This window comes from Linepithema humile, chromosome 6, assembly GCF_040581485.1.
Source record: "Linepithema humile isolate Giens D197 chromosome 6, Lhum_UNIL_v1.0, whole genome shotgun sequence".
Lineage (NCBI taxonomy): Eukaryota > Metazoa > Arthropoda > Insecta > Hymenoptera > Formicidae > Linepithema > Linepithema humile.
In genome coordinates, this window is record NC_090133.1 from 25,714,874 (window position 1) to 25,738,940 (window position 24,067).

At 30.6% G+C, this 24,067-nt stretch overlaps 2 protein-coding genes across 3 annotated transcripts; both read left to right on the forward strand.

Annotated features, from left to right (window-relative positions):
* The first annotated feature begins 1,088 nt into the window (after window positions 1-1,088).
* On the forward strand, window positions 1,089-7,016 carry LOC105676936 (aminopeptidase N-like). 2 transcript variants are annotated; one of them, XM_067357538.1, is made up of 10 exons: window positions 1,089-1,207; window positions 2,665-2,820; window positions 2,911-3,551; window positions 4,207-4,288; window positions 4,467-5,136; window positions 5,474-5,661; window positions 5,919-6,086; window positions 6,159-6,308; window positions 6,547-6,622; window positions 6,769-7,016. In XM_067357538.1, the coding sequence occupies exons 2-10, from the start codon at window positions 2,720-2,722 to the stop codon at window positions 6,916-6,918; spliced, it is 2,226 nt and encodes a 741-aa protein (XP_067213639.1). In that variant the 5' UTR covers window positions 1,089-1,207; window positions 2,665-2,719; the 3' UTR covers window positions 6,919-7,016. The 2 variants fall into 2 exon arrangements, with proteins under 2 accessions (XP_067213639.1, XP_012230590.2); XM_012375167.2 differs by lacking the exon at window positions 1,089-1,207 and adding an exon at window positions 1,218-2,091.
* A 1,672-nt stretch (window positions 7,017-8,688) lies between these two features.
* On the forward strand, window positions 8,689-23,972 carry LOC105677005 (putative aminopeptidase-2). Its single transcript, XM_067358124.1, has 24 exons — window positions 8,689-8,902; window positions 9,321-9,849; window positions 10,066-10,530; window positions 10,863-11,067; window positions 11,413-11,569; window positions 11,643-11,724; window positions 12,133-12,476; window positions 12,926-13,197; window positions 13,327-13,511; window positions 13,775-14,065; window positions 14,141-14,213; window positions 14,780-15,019; window positions 15,957-16,197; window positions 17,560-18,076; window positions 18,707-19,165; window positions 19,662-19,845; window positions 20,170-20,326; window positions 20,596-20,677; window positions 21,136-21,509; window positions 21,904-22,178; window positions 22,669-22,859; window positions 22,955-23,254; window positions 23,333-23,402; window positions 23,738-23,972. The coding sequence occupies exons 2-24, from the start codon at window positions 9,326-9,328 to the stop codon at window positions 23,864-23,866; spliced, it is 5,817 nt and encodes a 1,938-aa protein (XP_067214225.1). The 5' UTR covers window positions 8,689-8,902; window positions 9,321-9,325; the 3' UTR covers window positions 23,867-23,972.
* Window positions 23,973-24,067: the final 95 nt, after the last annotated feature.

The following is a 24,067-nucleotide window of genomic DNA, read 5'->3' on the forward strand; positions in this document are numbered from 1 at the left end:
TCAAGACATCAAAGAAATATATCTTAGTTCATCAACAAATTGTATGAAAAGATAATCATCACAACCTTTTTATCGTAAAGAAAAAGAATTATTTTTATTTGATAAAATAAGCATTCACAGAAAAGCAAATGCGTATGATTCTGTAAAATATGTAGCTAGTAGGCTGCAGCCATGTCATATACGAGCGATCTTGTTAACCGATTCATTAAATAACCGTAATGCATAAAATGGATCAATATTTTTTGCAGCTCATAAATTCATTATTATACGTCAAAGAACAAAGCTCGCAGAGATACATTTTAATTGTAAATAATTAAGTGTTTAATATATTATATATCTTTCTAAATTTTCCTTTCACGTTTTTCCTTCTAGACAAAAAGTTTTCTAAATTATTTAAGAAACTAATTTCAAAATTCTGAAATATGTCATTATAGCGATATTGCTGTATTATGTTTGTACTTATACCTATTCTAAGTATATCTAGTTAAGACTGAATTTTTTAAGACACCCCAGATTCTTTCAAGCAATAAAGACTTTTGCAAGAAAGACAATCTTTCTTATTTGATGTAAAAAATGCAATATTATTTCTTTATCAAAAAAATATAGAAAATATGTTTATATTTTTGTCTGCAATTTTTCTGTAAATAAATTATAAGAAATTTGTATGTAGACCTGCGACACAAACTTGAGCTATTGCTTAGGCTTCCAATATCAAGGTGTATAGAGCGTAGGTAAACCCATAGCATAGCCTAGAGGCAAGACATGTAGCCTACAGCAATTACATGCAAATCTCAGCAAGTTGTGCCTAAAACCTCAACACTGTCACTAACTAGCAGCCACTTGGCCGAACAAGGAGTAATATCAGTAGCGCAATATATATCATAAAGTCGACAGATAAAATGTCGCATCTGAAGAAAAAAAAGATAAAAATAAAAAAAAAGTTATCAGCAATTATAGATTCTTAAGATTAATCGAGAATTTTATTTATATAATAATATAAATAAGAATAATTTTCTTTGTACTAGCACATTCGACGATATCTCAGATATTAAGTCCAATTTTTTGTAGATAATTACTTAATTAATTTAGATAAATACATGTTTTTCAATTCTTTAAATTATAAAAATAAAATACGGTAAATCGTTTACCAGCAAGTATGTTTCCCGGTGTATTCTTGTTGAAAGTCTCGTTATCGTCAGTGGTTTAAGTATGTCGAACAAATATTATCTTATTATATGTCTCATCGAGAGCGTAAAAAATAATACAACTGCGTAGTAATCACGAATAACACATAGCATCTTAACTCAGTGATATAGCGTAAACACTGCTGAACGTTGCGTTATAATTAAATTTCCTATAAAATTTATTCCAAATACATAACTGCTAAGGCCAAATTAAAAAGAAATTATCGCGTCACGATATCAATACGAGTAGGGCTCGTGTACGCGCGTAGTGACTACATGTGTATATGTGCGTATCTGTACGTTTGTATATGCGTGTGATTGCTTACACGCATTAAAAGTTGTGCGTATGTGTGTAATTGCTGAATACTATACAACCAACTTTTAAAAATTGACTAGATCTGTGTTGTGCAAAAGAAATCATCATGACTAACCGCTTACTGTTTACTTTGTTTTCATTAATAATTCTCAACGCTCTAAATCTGGTATTTGCGTATGATAATGCCAGCGCAGATAAAAACAAAAATTCAAATGAGACTTCCGCACGGTACCGACTACCCGAGGAAATCGTTCCCGTATCCTACGATCTGTCAATCTACACACATCCCAGTGACGCGGATTACAATGGTCACGTACGAATCATCGTGCAAGTGCTCGGACAGATAGATTTTATCGTCCTACATACGGATACATTAACTGTACAAACAAACGCATCTTTATCGGATAAATCGGGTCAGTCGGTTCCGATTTTGAAATATGTGTATGATGAAGAAACACAAATGCTCACGATTAAACTCGAGCGCGCATTGGAACCTGAAAAGTATACCTTAGAAGTGTCCTTCAATGGATATATCTCAAACGACGTTTTCGGCTTTTACGCAAGTCTATATGAAGTTGACGGAAAACTTAAGTAATATAAGAGCACATAATATTTTAGAATTGTTGCAACTTTTTTTATATAGCTAAAAAAACCCGCACATTTTATATGAAAATAGTGGCTTCGGTCAAATTGGCTGAAATTGAAATATGTTTTAGTTTAGGTGGTGCTGATCAAAAGTTTCTTCTGGCAAAAAGTCCGAAAATCAAAAGTATAAAAGATGATTTGAAGTGAGTGCTGTTGGAGATTAAGAAATGTCTATTTTTAAATACACAGATTAAGTTAATATATAAATGTTTGAAAAAATATACATATATATGATGTATGCCACTTCTACAGTATTTAATAACTCCAAACCCTCTCTGTCGTGCGTGTATGTGTGTTACGCAGATATCAGACACACGCACGCACAAGCACGCGCGCGCACGCACATACACACGCCAGAGGAAACTTTTGATCAATACCATCTAAACTAAAACATATTTCTATTTCAGCCAATTTGACCGAAGCCACTTTTTTCATATAAAATGTGCGGGGTTCTTTACTTTCTATCAATAGAAAGTTACAAACTGATTATTCAGATTGCAAACAATTGTTGCTCTTTAGACGAATCGCCGTGACTCAATTTTCGCCCACATATGCACGTCGTGCATTTCCTTGCATGGACGAGCCATATTTGAAAGCGGAATTTCAATTGCGAATTGGTCACCATAAAGATCAACAAGCAACGAGTAACACTCCAGTGGAATCTATACGAATAAAGTTAGTGCGCAATTTTCCTAATTTTATTAAAATAAGAAAACTATAGAAGGTAGGAAACGAAGAACAAGATCACTGCCGATTCACTTTCAGAAACAATACTTACTACGTGACCACATTTCGCCGTACACCGCGAGTTTCGACGTACTTGGTAGGATGGACATTGCACAACTTTGTCCCGGAACGATCAAGAATTTCGGAGAACTTTCAAATGTGGACGAGAGATTCTATGAAGTTTCGCGGATCGATGGCCTTGAATCGCGGTCGGGCGGTCTATTCGGCGTTGCAGACGTGGTTATCGGTGGAGAGCCCGCTCGAGAAAGTCGATCAATTCGCAATACCGGATTTCAATTTTAACGCGATGGAAAATTGGGGTCTCATCACATACCGAGAATCCGTGGTGTTGCACGAAAACGATACCACCCCGACGAGAATAGTGCTGAACGGACTAACGACGATGGCTCACGAGTACGCTCACAGTTGGTTCGGAAATCTGGTGACACCTCGATTCTGGGATATTGTTTGGTTAAAGGAGGGTTTCGCTACGTATTTTCAATACTTTGGTGTGTCCTTAACGGAACCGGATCTGAGGATGATGGATGTATTCGTGATAGATTGTCTGCAGCCGACACTGCTCGCAGATTCCGACAATCATTCACGCACGTTGAACGGTCGGGAGGTCGGGAGCCCTGGCAGCATTATGGCTGCTTTGGATTTCGTTTCTTACAAAAAAGGTACATGTTTTATACAGAAAGTATGGATGTTTCGTAAATTTGAAGACATTGAAGATGTTTCCGCCAAGGATGATAAATTGTTCACGGAATGCTCATTAAACGGAAATTAATCTAAAGAAATTTCTTAAAACTATATAGCCGTATCTATTTTATTAATAGACTACATTCAATTACTTCAGTTATGTATGCTGTGTCATCTTTACGTAACCTGTTGATCATATCATTGTACGTGTATAACGATCTGACAAAACAGATAAGAATATCTTCCAATCATGTGATAATGCATCGTCGTTACCATCGTGATTACATATTCAAATCATAAAAAAAATTAATTAATCTCTGATACGTATTTTCAATATATGTACACTTATATTCTCATTTTCGTACGTCAGTAATTTCATATCATCTGAATTATTTATATTTCCGTTACTTTTACAAGATATTAATAAAAATAGTGGTTTAGCAAAATCATAGAAAATTAAATGAACTAATCCACGTAACACTAAAAAAAAATTATAAACAAATCATTCAATTATAAATTAATAATAATATATCAATATCGTAACTTTTTACCATTGAAAATAGTTTAATAATATATAACATTAATTAATATAAATTAAGTAATTACAACATGCTATTTATGTATTCTTTTCAGGTGCATCTATAATTCGTATGGCCAATCATATGATCGGCAGTGCAGCATTTCAATTAGGGTTGCAAAATTATTTGCGTGAGATGTAAGTGTTATACACACAAAGTGTTTTCAAATCTCATCAATTCATTTTTCATACAAAATCATGATTGCACAATATTATTATCAAAATGCATACAATAACATAATTTATGGAAAATAATAATATTTATTTTACTTATTGTCAATTACTCTTATCATAAAGAGCTCATTTTTATTATTAGGTCATATCAAGCAGCCACCCCATCGGACGTATATCGATACTTGCAAGCCGCATCAGATAGATCAGAGCGACTGCACAAGCACATACTTATAAAAGATGTCATAGAGTCCTGGGCAAATCAGCCAGGATATCCCTTAGTGACCATTATGCGAAACTACACGGCGAAAACTCTGTTCGCTTCGCAAGAACGATTTTATTTGAATCGGCAAGCAGCGCAAGCAGATTCTGAAAAATCGGGCTGGTGGATACCGTTGACTTTCTTTACCGAATACTCGAATTCCACATCTAATCAAACTACTACAGCAGCATGGTTGGAACCGAAGATCGAGAGCGCAATAATTGGATTTTGCGAACCAAATTTCTGGGTGATTTTCAATGTACAACAAATTGGATATTATAGAGTCAACTATGACAAAAATAACTGGAAAATGCTTATCGACTACCTAAGATTGAAAGATTTGGAAACGATACACGTGATAAACAGAGCCGCGCTTGTAGATGATGCTTTTAATTTAGCTAGAGCCGGTTATGTGGATTATTCTATTCCATTTGACATTGCGACATATCTCATTCGCGAAATCGAATACGAACCGTGGGTCGCCGCGATAAACAATTTTAATTTTCTTAATCATATTCTTGCTGACTCACCCCGGATACAACAACTTTTTCAGGTAAGCGATTATCTTTCTATGTAATCATTCTTATAATAAATCAATACTCATTTAATTAATTAACTATTTATAAAATACTATCTATCACAATTTTATTATATATAAAATCAATATAAAGTTCTTGATCCTAAATACTTATACTTGTGTGGATTATTAAGTAAAAAAGTAATCAAAACAATAACTAAAAAATAACGCAATTTGTGATTTTTTCTGCATTAAAATCCCATAAATTAATTATACAACTTGTTAGAAAAAGTGTCTTTGTCATTGCAATCTCTTGATTATGAAACATGTTTTTATCTCTTTTAATACTTCTTAATAATAATATAATTTATAGGATTATGTAAATCGCATACTTAAGCCGATATATAATCTACTAAGCTTTATCGAAAATCCCGCGGATAGTTCGACAACGAAGTTGCATCGCGAGCTAATCTTGTCGGCTGCATGCTCGGTCAACAACATCCACTGTCTAAAGACATCAAAAGCTCTATTTGAGTCATGGATTTCTGCATCTGAGAAAAAGTACAATCAACTATCAACGGAGCTTTGTCAATCAATAGTCATATTTGCAAATACTCAATTTTTTAACTTTAAATCTGAATATTTGAATGCATATACAACATAATTTTTTATGCTTTTTTAAATAAATATGTTATTTATTCAGAACTTTGCATTGCAATAGGCATTTGCATAAAATACGTTTTTGTTTAAAAAAAGAGTAGTAGATTAATTAACCAAGTACTATTTTCTGTACCTAATAACATGTTTCGTGCATGCAGAATTCCAGCAAATCTCAAGAGTTTCGTGTATTGCACGGGTATTCGTGTAGGTGATGATAACGATTGGCATACAACTTGGAACAGGTACCTGCAAACTGATTTACATACAGAACAAGAGCTTTTGCTAAATGCACTGGGATGTACTAAAAATCCTTATTTAATCGAAAAGTAAGTTCTAAGAATTCGATAACAAGATAAACGTGATACTAAATAAAGATACTAAATCTTGTCGAATTTCAGAAATCTCAATTTATCTATAACTTTAACTGATACAAAACTTCGCAAACAATACAGGATGACAATGGTCACCGCCATTTTGAACGGCAATCCCGAGAACGTAAACTATGTCATTGATTTTCTTGGCCATAATTTGAGCGCAATTCTTAAATCGTACGTGCTCGTATTTATTTTACAATTTATTTAATTATATAACAAACCAATTTACTTCTTCAAAATTTTATTTCGAAAAACATCATTTGTTAAATTCTTATATTAAAAATATAAATATTTTATAAAAAGTATAAAACTTATTAGAATTTTTTATTTTGTACGTTTCTTAATTAAATATAATCAATATAATTTCATATTTACTAAATAAATTTTATAATATTTTTCCCTAATTTTACAGGAGAGGAAATGATTTTTTAAATAAGATGCTCACTGCTATAGGCAATAAAATTATAACAGAAACTCAATTAAGCAAGGTATATACTCATGCACGTAATTTATACACATTATTTAATATATTTAATTTTATATACCGACATCATACACATTTTTCAAACTATGCTATGTATTAACTAATTTAAATGAGTTAATAACACTTAAAAATATATTTGCAATATTACAGCTTCGCTTATTTGTTAATGAGAATATTAACAAACTAGGAGCATCATTGAATTCAGCGAGAAAAGCCATAGCTGTTTCTACTGCGTGCATAGCATGGATCAATAAATTTTTATCTATGATTGAAAAAGCGCTGTTACATGGCCGCGTTTGAATCTGTTTAAGAATATCTATAATAATGTATTATATTAATATTTTACTATCAAATATTATATATATGTAATTAAATTCAAAATAAATATGTAAAAAATAGGAACATATAATTATTAAAAATTTGTAAATTTACTTTACATATTTATATATTTCAGCATCAATTTTCAGAAATTTCGAAATATAAGTTATTTAATTAAAAAATTTAAATAATAAAATTAATTGATATTAAATATCAAATAAATCTTACTAAATTTCTTTTTAGTGTCCAAAAAATAAATTCAAAATATTTTTTCGAAAAAAAAATTTTATTTATGCAACAATTTTATTGAAGATACGAACATCTTATTTTCTTTATTCTTACTTAAAAACACTATGAATTGCTTGAACTTAATAATCTTCTTGATATCAATCTACACTAGAAAAGGCTACTTAAATTGATTACTCAACATATTTATCAAGAATTATCGCTTCTCATCCCATTTTTCACCCTTTCTCATCTTTTTATATAAAATTGATAAACGTTCATATAAACATTACAATCAATTTTGATATTAATTTAATATTAATCTACTATATGCATTTGTTTGCAAGATTTTCATTTTTTGTAATTAAGACTTTAATAAAATTTAAAATTTTAAATAAAAATAATTAAATCATATTTAATTATTAAGTGCAGTTCCAAATTTCCGCGTTGAAATTAAACTACAGATCTGAGTCATAACGTTTGTATTCTGATGATTATATCCCAAATCAATCAGTTTTTTATCTTTAACAACGTAAATATAGATAATGACAAAAGCGATTGATAAAAAGCTTGCTATACGCGAATTTACAAACTAGAGCAAATTAAAACACGTTAAAATTTTTTATATTATATGTATTATAAATAATTCAATATTTCATTAATAATACATAAATAAATTTTTATGTAATATAGAAATTGGATTTAAAAAATGTAAAATTGCATAAAGGAATGTAATATTGCAATAGAGTAAATCTTGATCACGCGCGCGATTAATGTTGACTAATTATTATAATCTCCGAAATAAGTAAGACATTCTTGTATCTTAATTAAATTTTAATTTTTGATTTATATTTTAATTTCGGAAACAGTATTTAAAAAAATAAAGTCGGTGAACAAGAATGTATACCTGCTTTTTCAAGTTAAAGATTAAAATTATAGCTGCAAAAAAATTTTTATGAAAACATTAGAAACTTATAAAAAATTATGTGATAAACTTCCTCTGCTAAGCAACATCAAAAAAAGATATCTGCAAATTATGCGATTCTTGATTAATTGCATTATTTGTTAAAAAAATATTCTGAATAAAATAAAATAATTTTGATTGTAATTATTATACTTTTTCTAACATTCCTATTTCTAAAATTTTAATTTTTTTAAATTAATCGCGTTATTTAATTCTTAAATTATGTATCTTTTTCTCAGTTATAGCATCATTCTTATATTAAACATTAGGCAGAAAAAAATTACAGAACTAAAAATTAGAAAGTTAAATAGATGTTTTCAGATTGATGCATAATTTTGCTTAAAAAGAATGGAACTTGCAGCAAATTAAAACGCAGCATATTGCTTGAATAGTACTATTCCCAGCATATTTTCAAAGATATCCAAGATAAAAAAATGGGATCTGCGTGTTATCTCTAGTCAAGCCGGCATTGATTGGCCGGATAGCATTGTATTTCAGTTATCGCGTTATCAGTGCTGTCGGTGTTGAAACTGTCCGAGAAATTTTGCAAGTCGCGCACAGAATAGTCCACTTACTGATCATACATCGAGGAGTATAATACCTTCTGTTCCCCGAAAGACCACCGTGATAAGATTATAAACCGCAGCGATATATTTTTACGATACGTTCTACTGCCGCTGCCTTATAAGTTGCGGAATTTTTGCCAGGCAGGCTTTTAATAAATCTTGCCTCTGCGGGGAGGAGGCATCAACCCGCGCACGACACTCCATCTTTAAGGTACGTCATTAAGGCTATCGATTAAAATCCGAACTTCCGCTTGTGCTAGAACTTTGAAAGATAGTGACAGAATTTTGAAAATAATCTCATTGCAAAAAAAATGTATACAGAAAATATTGGTGTACAGAATTTGATTTTTGATCTTTGGGAAGTCCACTTCGCGCTGTGACTGCAAAGAATTGAAATTGTGCTTCTTCTACAGTGCAAAATTTATAGAATTTGATACAACTTTTTTTCTCTTCAATCTATTCTCTTTCACTTTTACATTACTTGTATAAAAATATTAATAAAGAACGTGAGGTTTATTTTTATTTATCTCTACTTGATCATGTCTTAATTATAGTATATAATCGTGTCTTACTTGTAAATGACAAGCATACGGTGAGTCGATATTTACTCAAAAATTTATCGTTCACAGCAACTATGATGTCAAAGACAAGATTTCTACTGCCACTAATACTCGCCCTAACAACTTGCTGGGCGAGCAATCCTATTTTCGACGATGTACCTCCACAATTCTTCCAAGAAACTTTAGACAATTTGCCGAGCTACAGATTGCCGAAGGATATCAAACCTACACACTATAATATCACATTGAAACCAGTTTTTAACACATCCAAAGACGATAATTTTACTTTTGCGGGAGAGTCTGTGATCAACCTTAACGTTGTAAACAATACGGATAGAATAATATTCCATGCCAAGAATTTGAATATCAGCTTTCTTTCATTGGTCGAATCTACAAATAAAACTATAGATTCAACTATAGATGTACAAATGATAGAAGATGAGGTAGAAGGGAGAGATTTCATAACACTCATTTTGAACGATACAGTGAAAACGAACGCCTCATTAACATTAACTTTGGAGTTTACTGGAATCTTGAATGATGATTTACGTGGATTCTACAGGAGTTCTTATAAGGATGATACAACGGGCGAAGAAATGTAAGACAACATTTAAATTTTTATTAAAATTTACTAAAAAAACTTATAAAATTTAAACTCTTATCTTTATACATATACAGTTCGTACCATCTACTTTTTATATATTAAAATAAAAATGTTTTTTTTAAAGATATAAAATAATTTAACATAACAGCCTAAATGTGTAGAATAAAAAATACTTTTTTTTTAAATAATGTAATTTTCTAAATGTTACAGATGGCTCGGAACGACTCAATTTGAGCCAGTAGGAGCGAGACTAGCATTCCCATGTTGGGACGAGCCTGGAATAAAAGCAACTTTCACCATTACTATTGTAACTCCTAAGAGTCCCGTAGAATATCATGCAATTTCGAATATGAAGATTAATACCACAAAAGAAACTCCGGACAACACAACGATTTTCAATATGTCACCAAAGATGTCTTCCTATCTCGTGGCTTTTGTAGTTTCAAATTTCGAAAACAATACAAATGAAGATAAGAATTTCACTGTTTGGGCCAAACCTCAGGCATTAGATAGCACACACTTTGCTCTCAGTATCGGACAACGAGTACTAAAACAACTAGAGAACTATACCGAGATTGAGTACAAAAATTATCAAGGAATGCAAAAAATAGATCAAATTTCGATTCCAGATTTTGCAGCCGGTGCTATGGAGAACTGGGGTCTTGTAACATACAGGTAATTTTGATTAAAGATTGTTAATCAAAGACTGATCAAAGTTCAACCTTCACCATATCTTGTCTTTAACTCGTCGCTCAATTAGTGCAAAGTTCGGAACTACTTTATCTTAAGCTCACAGATTTATCTATAATCGCTATCAAGATAAATTACAGTGTGTTATTTGCTAATAATTTTTATAAAATGTAAAAATTTTTGGAGACAAATATGTCAGTTGTTATCTCTCTTTAATAATACATGATTTTAAATTATATGTTACAGCTTAGAATTATTTTCATAAATATGATAATGTTATTAGTGCATAAAAAACTAATTTACTATTTATTTTTAAGAGAATCCGCACTTCTCTACACAGACAATAAGACAACTACAGAAAACAGACAGAGTATAGCGACAGTGATAGCTCACGAATTCTCTCATCAGTGGTTCGGAAATTTAGTGACTTGCGAGTGGTGGGATTCCATCTGGCTAAACGAGGGATTTGCCACTTTCTTCCAATATTTTACCACCGATAAGATTATGAAAGACATATCAGAAGTAAGTTTAAAATACTAAATACGTAATAGATCATTACAATAACAATATAAAGAATTTTTTGTGCATCTTTGTAGAGAATATTTCTCGGATTTCTCATCTTTTTAATACTCAATTTGACAACTTTATGTTTTTAATCTATTATGGCCTAAAATTATAAATTTTTGTTCAAAAAATTTCATTAATTAGAAACATAAACCGCGAACGTATTAAAAATGTGTTTGATATTAGAAAAAAAAACTCTGTTCAAGTAATTCAATAAATAAAAAACTGAATCAGATACATTATAGAAAATTATGATAGAATACAAAAACTGCCTGCGAAAATTAATGGTAATTTAAATTGCAGGACTGGCGTCTTATGGAACAATTTGCAATAAAAAATCTGCAAGCATCTGCATTCGTTGTTGACGCAAGTAGTAAAACTCGTGCATTGCATCCTAAAAACAGTGCAAAAACGCCTGCTCAAATTTCAAGCTTATTCGACGACATTGCTTACAAAAAAGGTAAACCAGACCTTTGTTGTCTACAACAAAACTGAAAAATCACTACTTTTATTTATTTTATTCGTTTTTATAGGTGCCTCTATTATTCGTATGATGCAACAAATCTTAGGAGAAAAGGTCTTCCAAGAGGGTCTAAAGCACTATCTCACTATTCAGTAAGTAATATGATTATCGTACATTTATAACAAAAAGCAAAATGCCTTTCAACATCTACATTCAATAAACATTAACATAATATAATTAATAATTATTTTTTCAAAAACATCACAAAAAGACATTTGCCAACTTAAAACATTTCTCGTATGTGTGGCATTTTTCGACACAATCACTTTCTCCTTATCATCATGTCAATATTTATTTTTCTTCGAGATCAATATGAAACTGCCAAATAAGATTGAAAATTATTATACAGTATAATAAAAAAAATATAAAACAGCTTAGGAATAAACAATTCTTGTATCGTAGCAATTACTAGACGCGCGTATCACAGTCATATTCAGCATAAAAAAAATATATATATACACTCAGTAAAACAATAAAATAATGCAAACTCTTAATTTTAGCTCATTTAAAGCCGTTAATTCTGAAGATCTCCTCGAAGCCATCCAAAGTAAGACAGAAAATGTTGAACTTAAAACAGTCATGAAAAACTGGATATATGAACCCGGATATCCTGTTGTCACTGTCACGAGATTCAACGACACACATTATAATTTAACACAAAATCGATTTTTCCTGGTACAACCAACAAATCCAGATAAAACTGAATGGCACATACACGTTGACTATGTTACACAAGACAAAATCAATGACGAAATCAAGGGCTGGTTGAAACCTGGAGAAACACTGCTCATACCAAACGATATCAAAACAAATAATTGGGTACTTCTTAATAAGGATCAAACTGGTGTGTATTATTACATTGCGCAATTTTTAATGCCAATATTAATGATGTCAATCGATTAAATTATCCCAATACTGACATTATGTACAAATAATATTTTTCTTATAAGAAGCAGACAATATGTTGAAGATTTACGGTGACTGCAAATATAATTTGAATTTAAATCGCATATGTTGCTTCAAAGTAAACTTGCACTTTATTTATTTTAAAAAATTCTTCAATTATTTAACAAAATATTTTTTACACGCTTGTCTGTAATTATCCTACTATTCTTTTTCTCGCAATTTTCTGAATATTTTCATATACAACGGTATAAAACAAATAATATGAATGACTAATTTTATTTGTCATATTTATGACTTATAGATCACTTTCATAATTATCGTGGTTTATATGTGAATTTATCGCAAAGACAATAAAGATTGAATGCAATATTGAATATTCTTTTATAGGATATTACCGCGTAAACTACAACGAAGAAAACTGGAAACGTTTAGCGGCATTCTTGAAAACAGAAAATGGCACACATATAAGCGCGGTTAATCGCGCCCAGTTGATTGACGATGCACTAAATCTCGCACGTGGAGGATACTTGCAGTATGATGTGGCATTGAGTATTACAGAATATCTATCAACAGAAACCGATTACATCCCATGGTACGCGGCTGTCAGAGCATTTAATTATCTGGACAATGTATTACAAAATTCAACAGCAGACTATCATGTAAGTTAAATACGTAAATACATTCTATTCTTCATAATTATAAATCTAAACAACGATAAAAAAATTTTTACAAATAAAATATTTAAAAATATCTGCAAATTACCATTTTAATGCGTCATTAAATTTCAGGGATACGTTGCAAATAAGATAGCGGCCTTTGCACAGTCTGTCGAATATGAAAATCCATATGATGGGACGCATGTAGAGAAACTTGCCAAAGTATTAGCGCTGAACACGGCTTGTAAATATGGATTGAAGGCCTGCAATGAGTTTGCTGTGAATGAACTGAATGAATATTTGAATAACGCAAAGACGTAAGTCCTAGCTATAAAAAGTCATCAAATATTTTATGAAATATATTGCAACGATAGTTCAATAAATTCTAATAAAACACATTTTCTTCTCCGGAAGATATGTGAATATTTAAGAAATATACGAACTTGAAAATACCTGATCGCAAAACGGGATACACATGTTTGTGTAAATATATAAAAATAATAAATAAAAAAATAATAAATTTTATTGTTAATATCGTGCACCTAATGTGTGAATTATTGATGATCATTGGTATTTGCAGACTCCCGGCGGATTTGAGAAGTGGAATTCTTTGCGCCGGATTGCGAACAGCAAACAACGAAACATTGCAGAAGGCTCTAGAAAAGCACAAAAATGCTACTAAAGACGAACAGGCGGACATTCTGGCTGGTCTTGGTTGCATCACATCTGAAGAAGTTGTAAACGAATTCCTCAAGTCAACTCTCGACACAGATTTGCTCTATGACGCATTGAATTCAGTTTGTACGAGTAACACCGCGTCCTTCAATATCCTCATAAAATTCATAGTAGAAAATATCCAAAAAATCCAACAGTAAGTTGCTTTCCTTTGCTGACTTTGATAATACAATACTGTGAACAAATTAATAATATATTGATTTCTTTGCAGGAATCCGGAGGTGCTTGCTGCCCATTTTAATAAACTTGCCAACAGAATCACAACTACCGAGCAATATATAGAGGTAAAATAACGCCTTCTTGTATAATCTATTTATACTTTTATAATAAGAAGAGATTAGTCCTATTATTTTTTTAGAGGAAAATGTAATCGACCATTTTACCATTTATATCACATAATTATGCATACTTCTACACAACTTAATTTTCGTCATAATTTTGGCAATGCAATTTAATTAACATCAAAGCATATACAAAAAATATTTAATCAATGTATTAAAATAATGTTAGAACATTAATATTCTCAGTTTTACACCGCCTTCAATTCGCACATTTTTTTAAGCAGTTATTGAAGCGCCATATGTGAATATCAACACGCGATAACGTATCTTTTGTGTAACTAAATTTCAGTAATTAGAACCTATGAAAAGTTTCGCTTCTATCTCGTCCTTGATCGCATTTGTATCTTATCAAGAAGTGGATTGATTAGATGTTGCACAATTATGCGGAATACAAAGTGTAGTCGAATATTATGAATTACGCATACTATAGAAACTTAATAATATCGCTAATCAATATTAAGATTTTTACAAAAATCGTTAACAAACTTTTTGCTACTCTATTATTTCAGTTAATGTCACTTGTTACAAAAGTGCTATCAGAAGAAGTTCAGAAAACATCCTTAGATGCAGGATTGGCTAATGCATTGGAAAATATTGCCTGGATCAAACGCCATCGAGAAGAAGTTGCCAAATGGATTGAAGACAATTCAAAGGAACAACCCGAGCCCACGACATCAGAGCCTGACTCTGCAAATTCCCTAACTTTGACATTTTTCCTTGTGATTATTCCAGTGCTACTCACACGACTTTAAGTTTGAAATAGCTAAAAATTCAAATAACATCTTTCGCAATTTATTTGTCGCATATTGTAATGTCTTCAATCGATTAAATTAAATTCGATCGCATTCTCTCGATAAATCGTCATGCAACACTTTTTTCAACAATACGATTGTTAAGACATTTTTGCACTTGATCTTGTAAACAGAAAAAAGTAGATGTCTCATGGATATATTAGACTTTACTAGAATCATGTTAGTTAAGATTTTAATCATAAAACAAACACGGTTTTTTTTGTTATAATTTATGTACAATATAAAAGATTTTTTCAGCAAGGCTTATAAACTAAGTAACATCACAATATTTATCAATAAAATAGATAAAATATCAAATACAGATTTGTTCTATGTGCTACGAAAAATTAATACTGCATAATTACATTAGAAGTTTATTAAAACATATAATGTAATTATATAATGTGATGTAATTATGTATTGTATAATGTAATTGTAAATATATATATGCTATTTATCCCGTCTGTATGTTAACTTACTTATTTATACCCAAAATAAAAAAAAGGAAGACATTAACTTACCGCGTCAAATTTTGGTAGAAATAGAATCAAATTGAATCGTTTACAAACAAAACAGAATGTCCAATCGAAGATTCAAAATAAATCAATTGACTACTTTTTCATAACAAAGAATTATCAAAATACATTTGCCCCCAAAATGTTTGCTATTATGTAAGTAACCATAATATTTATAATACTTTACATAATGCACATAAATGCTATTCAAACGTAACGCGAAAATAATCATAAAAATACAAATTGAAGTAAAAAACTTTTTGCATCAGATAACCATTCAGAATTTATACTTTGTGCACATTCATGTATTTATAAATTATAATGTATGACATACTGCCGCTTCATAATGCGAGAATAGGTCAATTGTATAAATTATTCAGGCCATAGTCACGTTTGAAATACTAAAGAATAGCTGTCGAACATTGACTGTCATTTCGAATATTATACAACATATCATCATACCGATTGTCATAAATACAAGACTAGAATCGTTTTACTTCACAAGAGGAGACATTTTACTATCGACTAGAAGCAAGGTGATACTCATTTACGTGCGAAGCCGCTGCAACGTTTCACCGCTCCACAGCCGGATTTCAGGGATTATTCGCGCAAAGCGGGAAGGTAATATTCGTCATATATTCTGACAACAATGAGAAACTGATTACAATGCAGCAGTCATCTCGTCGCGCGCTTTCGATAATTGTCATGAATTCAAATTCAAATGTTGATTTAATCGATATTCTTGTTATGCGGGCCATTATCAATTTACTGTGGTCCTAACACAAAATTTGCCATAATATTATGACGTAATGTGGCACACGGCATAATATACGTGAAAGCAAAATTATAAATTATTATAATTAGAATAAATTAAATTAAATGAATGCTTTTTACTTAAAAATTAAGATTTTATTATAAGATAGCTGCATAAAATGTTTATTCTCTACGCTCGTGCAAGTTCTTTTCAAATTTACTCGATATGTTAACAAAGAAACTATCAGAATTTGTCCCTTCCGATTTTGACGTGTTTAATATATATTGTCCCTCTCTTATGCCAAAACTACGAATGTGCAATTTTGTAGTTTTTGAGTTATTGCTATTTAAAAATTTAATTTGTATCGAAAAATTAGATTCTTGTTTTATTCTTGTAATTCCTTCAGATTATTCAAGTGCTGATTTACTATTGCTATTGCATTTGTGTCTCTGGCATAGAATCTTTGTCCAAAATTGGATAAGAAAATGACAATAGTGAAAAATCGGAAAATTGGCATATTTGTGGTAAGGGCGACACATATTATGTTGTAGTACTATCCTCCCACTAATGAAAGGGTAAGCCACTCGATGTAACTCTCAAAAACGAGAAAAATGAGTTTAAAGTTTTCCTCTTGTAAATAAAGTAACAAAATTATTAAAATTGTTGGAATCCCAAATCTAAGTCTGATCGGAGTCCTGCGCACAATGGAGAAAATTTTAGAAATAAGAATAAATATTAAATATTAGAAGTAAGAAATCGATGTTATTTTATTTCAAAATAAGAAAATGAAATGGATTAACGTATCATGAATTAGGAAATAAGAATTAGAAATAAATCAATTCCGTTCCCTTGTTTGAAGTAAAATAATTTTAAATTACTCTTACTCTTACTCAAGTTACTCCTAATATTTAATATTTATTCTTATTTCTAATATTTTCTCTATTGTGCGCAGGATTCCCCCACTCGAATCTCTGACGACAAAGAGGGCGTTCCGACGAGAATTATACATTCCCTTATGGACTGAGCACGGGTGTGCCCTTCGTACATTGTTGTTTTAGTAGTAACGCCGTGCTGTGTGGACTTCTAACTTTCATATCGTTGCGATAAAATCCAAGTTATCCTAACAAATCTGAATTCGGTCTCTTTATTCGTATCGCCGCGTAGACCTCTATAGAAATATATTGCATTTATTTTTTTCTTTTTCTAAGAAAAAATATTTATACACACAGATACTTGGAAAAGGAGAGCTGGAATGATGATTTTAAAACTTTCATTACTGAATGTCAGTTATTGTCTAATATATATCGCATCGTTGCACATCATACCGGCTTTTGTGCTTAATTTAGAAAATGAATCGAATGGAACAGTGATTTATCGTTTGCCAGACAACGTGGTGCCAATACACTACAATATCAAAGTAATACCATATATTGAAGAGAATAATTTTACTTTTGACGGTGAAACCAATATCAGAATCGAGATCCGTCGTGTAACGAAATATTTAAGTTTGCACGCACTGAATTTGATGATAAACGAAACAGCGACGACACTGGTTAACAACGATGGTGTTATCTACACGCCAAAAGTGAATAATTATAATAATATAACAAATATCTTAGTCCTTAATTTCGATGTTGAATTACCGCTCGGCATTTACACTTTAAATATGCGATTCGTCGGTATTCTACACAACGATTTACACGGCTTCTTTAGAACGTTATACATCAATGAAGAAGGAAAGAAAGTGTGAGTAAATGTTGTATTAAATTTTCAAATTTGTCACCATCATCACATATTTTTCACCGTCACTATCGTTGTTTTAAATAATATTAGGGAAAATCAGAAAGATTTTTCCGATTCCGAAATCAATGGAAAATATCTCTTCATTTTTTTATTTTCCCATATACTTATGGAAATCTTTAATTTAATGAGACGTTTACACTTTGCAACCTCATATATGCAATATATTTTAAATATTTATCTATATTTTTGTAAATATAATATTATGTATGTTTTCTTTTATTATTTTTTATATCTTATATAATTTTAGAGTAAAATTTTATCTGATACATTTTTTTTAAATAATTATCAATCTTGAAAGATTTTAGAGACATCTCCCTATTACATAATTATGTTCAATTGTTCCAACAAAATAAGGTTAACCAATTTTTAAAAAAAGATATACATACACCTGCATAATTTCATTATCTCTCGAGCGCGTCAAGTGACATACGTCGCGGCCAGACTACAAGAATATCACATATTATTATCAAACTGATTCATAAACCGCATTCACACGTTTTCCGGACACTTCGCTCATTCTAACAGCGGTTGAAAATTTATCATTATTGGAAACGTGTCATTGAAATGTGATAGGTGGTTGGCCGTGTCGCATTTCGAGGCGACTTGGGCACGACGAGCGTTTCCATGTTGGGACGAGCCGGCATTAAAAGCCACTTTCAATATCTCTATAAAGCACCATCGGAATTATACTGCTCTATCAAATATGCCGATACGAGAACAATCGGAGGATGGCAACGAAAACGACACGATATGGACGCACTTTGACACGACTCCCGTCATGTCTACCTATCTTGTGACGTTTGTAGTGGCCGATTATGTTCGCGTACCAAACAAAGATGGGACCGTTAACATGTGGTGCAGACCAGCATTAGCACCGTATTCAATATATGCACAGAAGATTGCTGAACAGGCTCAACAATTATTGACGGAATATACTAATAGCACCATTAAAGTTCCAAAAATGGATCACGTAGCGGTTCCGCAATTCCGCGTGGCTGGTGCAATGGAAAACTGGGGAATCATCGTACACTCGTATGTATTAAAAAAAAAAAACATTAATGAAATTCCTTCATTTATAGTAAAATTATCCTTCTAACAGATTGATAATTCCTTATGGCTGCCAAATTATTGAGTCACACATATTCATGAGAAATATTGCGGTGTAAAGATTGTAAAAAGATCGAGAACTTTTATTAATCGGAATTTATTCAGCGATTGTACAAGATATGTATATAAAGTTTGATAGAAAGAAAATGTAATAGTCATATTTTGGACTATGCACTTACAAATTGGAAAAAGATATCTTGTAATCGTAAAATGGGAATTATCAAAAATGGGAGCAATCACAGCCACACAGCATGCATATTCGGGTGACGTTCGGAAGACATTTCGAAGATAACGTATCTCTCAATCACGTCATTTTGAATATGCGTGCTGTGTAGGCATTTACGTTAAATAATTTTAATGTGAACATTAGCTATATTGCATACAAAGCGGATTAACTGTATTATTTATAAATAATTATTAGCGAAGATACCTTTACATATCGTGAAGGAATAGATCCGATACAAATGAAACTATGGGTAGCAATAGTAGCAGCACATGAAATGGCACATCAATGGTTTGGTAATGTAGTCAGTCCATCATGGTGGTCTCATGTGTGGTTAAACGAGGGATTGGCGTCATTTTTTGAAAAGTATATTCTCGATCAGGTAGATTTATATGACAATGCAAATTTACGTGTACTTATATATAATACTTGTGCACTCGAAAAATTATCTAGATATAATTTAAAAAAGATTGAAATATCGAGGAAATTTATTTTATATGGCTTGTATATTCATATTTTCTTGCTAAATCTAGAAATATAAAATAGTTGAAAAAACGTTTGCGATGCTTTGATGTCTAAAAAGATGTAATAGCACACAATAATTGTAAACTACAATTATTTCAATTATAAACAAATTTAAATGGCTAATATAATGTTATCATTATTGCTAATTTAATATTTAATTGATCAAAACTCTTATATATAGATTTACAAAGATTGGCGAATGATGGAGTACTTCGTGGTAAAAATTCAACAAACTGCTCTACATGGAGATGTTGCTAAGCTATTGAATCCTGTTATATTTGAAGTCAACAGCCCGCATGAAATTGACTCACTCTTCTCTGCGTCTATTTATGCCAAAGGTGAGATTAAGTGAATCTTCAAATACATCTCTAAATTCCGAAACGCAGATAACTCATGATAATAATAGACTAACAGTAAAAAATTTTATTTGCTGATTATGGAGGTATTAAGTTTGTCGTAAAAATATGAAAAAATATACGTATTTTTTTACATCACACAATTGATTTTTTCTATCAAATTAATTATATTTACTTACTGAATATTAAACTTACTGAACTTTTTTATATTTTAACACGATAATCGCTCTATATAATATTAATTGTCGTAGCACCAGCCATATTGCGCATGTTGCAGCATATTCTTACCAATGAGGTGTTTCAAGAGGGTATTATTAGATATTTACATACGCAGTAAGTAATATATTTTTTGTGCTTTGCAAAATATATAAAATATTCAATGTAAATCCGACTGGAAAAAATTTAAAAGATACAGTAACTTTAAATTCAAAGTGCTCTTATTACTCGTTAAAATAGCAGATTTCTGAAGTTTCTCAGTACAGTAAGGATATAAAAATCAATATGCAACATTTTGATGTGAAGATTTTTCCCTTCAAATAAACTCAAGAATCTGTCATTGACGAATAATACGGTTGTTTTAAGATATCCTGTAAAAATCCGCGATAAATAAGCATATTAATACCACAGAAAATTATTAAAAATTATATAAATAATTGAGACTTTACTTTTTTTCAAAACAAAATTTCAAAATATAATATTCGAATATTTATTATGGATTTAGTTATTTGTACATCAGAACGATTGTTACGTCATTATTCGACAAGCTATCTCTCTACATATCTACAATTTAGTCAGTTTAGCTCGGTTACTTCCGACAACTTATGGAGCGCCTTGCAAGCAGCTTTAGATGAATCAAATGTGCCACACAATGCCTACGAATTGAAAGAGGTAATGGATACCTGGATAAAACAAAGGAATTATCCTGTGGTACACGTGATCCGAAACAATGATACCGGCGAGGTAATACTAACACAAGAACATTTCATGCCAAGCAACAAGGATATCGATAACAATAAATGGTGGATACCTGTGACGTTTGCTACACAAACAAATCCTGATTTTTCTAACACTTTACCCACTCACTGGTTAAGACCGCAGGATCAAAGTATAATTATCGATGGAATTAATCCAAATGACTGGATCATAGTAAACTTGCAACAAACCGGTAAATATATTTAATATACTTAACATTAACCTAATGTAAACTAAAACGCAAGAATCTTTTGCCTAATTTGTCGAAAATATTTGAATGTTAATAATTATTTTTATAATTAATAATTATCTATAATTACTTTTCTTTTTTTGTAACATAAACAATGTTTGATATACTTTCCAAATACGCTTTGTGAATAAAAAAGAAAGAAGAAAAAGGTGTTCAAATATATTTCTTGAGAAATATGTTAATAAATCTGATCAAGAGAGTCTAATAATTAAAACTTATAATTAAATTAAATGTGTATTACAGGCTCGTAAGATTTAAAATATGATACAAAGTGTCATCACAAAGATCCTTACTTCGTATCATATTTTAAAACTTATAACATTAATTAATTTTACAGGATACTATCGTGTTAATTACGATCTCTCAAACTGGAAAAAAATTACGGCCTATCTCAAATCTAGCAATTATACAAAAATACATGTACTCAATCGTGCTCAAATTATTGACGATGCCTATCATCTTACGATGACAAAACAATTAGATATCTCCACATTTCTGGATCTCATGACTTACTTAGCGCAAGAAACAGATTACATAGCATGGTATCCCATGTTTGAAATTTTCAATATATCAGAGGAGTTCTATAACCTCGCAGAAGCAGCGATTATCAAAGCAAGTAGCAAAAATCTTATTTAATAAAAAAATGGATTAACCGCGGACCATAAAACCGCGAACCAAAAATTTTTACTATGTTTCACGTGTGAAAAACATAATAAAAATTTTTATAATTTCTTCATAGTCCGCGGCTACTACCGTACATAGTAATTTTTGATATAAAATTTTCTCCGTGTATAAATACATTTATATAAATATATATTTAGACAAAGTATAAGAAGTTTATTGAACAATTTAAAAGAAAATAATTAGTTAAATAAATCTAAAAGAGATTGTAGTAAACATATATGTATGTGCGCCAATCAATCGCTGTAAACATGTCAACTGTTAATTAATATAAAATTTGTTAAAAGCAGCTATTTGCTTCATTATTAAATATATTCTGTTTGATTTTTCAATCATTAACTATTATTTTATCACTCGAATAATGCGTTTTTAAACTTGCGCGGAAATTGCAACAAAATTAATATTAGCTTATGATTCGTAGTCGCACTTACTCGAAATATTGAAAGGACTTGTTGAGAGTGTCGGATTTGAAGAAGATCCTATGGAAAACGATTTTACAAAAATTAAGAGAGTCACAGCTTTAAAATGGGCATGTACTTTCGGTCATTCTGAATGCAAGAAAATGGCAACGATCAAATTGAGTGAACACCTTGCAAATCCCGAAATACACAAGTAATTTTATTATGATTAGTGAAAAGATGTAATCGACAAAATGCTTAATAAAATGTAGAGAGTTACATATATGTTTTTTATAACATATCTTGCAGAGTTTCGCCAAATTTAAAAGAGTGGGTGTATTGCAATGGTATAATGGAAGCAAACGAGACGATTTGGAACAAACTTATGGATGTATATGTGAACAAATCGGACGAAGATATTTTAGATTACTTGGCTTGCTCTGAAAATCCTGATATTCTGATCAAATTTTTGAATATATCTGCATCACACGATTCAATAATAAAAAACAAACATTACAAGGATGCCTACGGTTCTATTCTTCAAAAGCATGCAAACAATGATTTAGTACTTGACTATGTACTAATGAATTTAAATAAAACAATTTCCAAGTATTAATGTCTCTTACTAATTATAGATATGTTTGCTACTTATTACTTATTTATTAATAAATATTTTATTTTTTATAGAGGAATCGATATATACACATTAACAACTGCTATTATTAACGCTGTGCATTTTAATGGATCACTTGACAAGGTAAATTTAACTTAAATTTCACATTTTTATCAGTAACTATGCATTTTTATTAGTAATTAAAATTTATTAGTTACTTTTTTCTATAAATCTTATATTAATTTTTTTGCGCATTAATCTTATAAATGCAAAAATTTTTTACTGTAAATATAGGAACGTAAATTTTAAATAAAGAATCTTAAAAAGATATAAGTCTAATCATTATTTACTTTCTTGAAATAAATGACGTTTAATATCAGATATATTTAATTACGTTAAAAAAGGATTTATATCTTATCTTTCAGACTTCTGCATTGCAAAATTAAATTTGTAATAAATATGAATAAAATCTGTTTCAGATAAGTAAATCTGTGAAAAGTAACTTTCACGAAGAAAAAATACTCAAACACATTGAAAAAGAGATAAAAAAGCGGAAAAATGAACTATTGCAAGTATTTTCCGCATTTCAACTACCTGTACACAGATAATAAGAAAGAAAATAAAATATAATTACTACAATAACATATAATAAATATAAAATTTATGCTAAAGAAAATTTGGTTCTTTAATTTGCAATAAATTAGAAAATAATAATATACCCTTTTTTAATAATATACCCCTCCAAACATTTTTCTTACAATTATACCTATTATTTATTCTAGTGATTCTATATATCAATTTTTAAAATA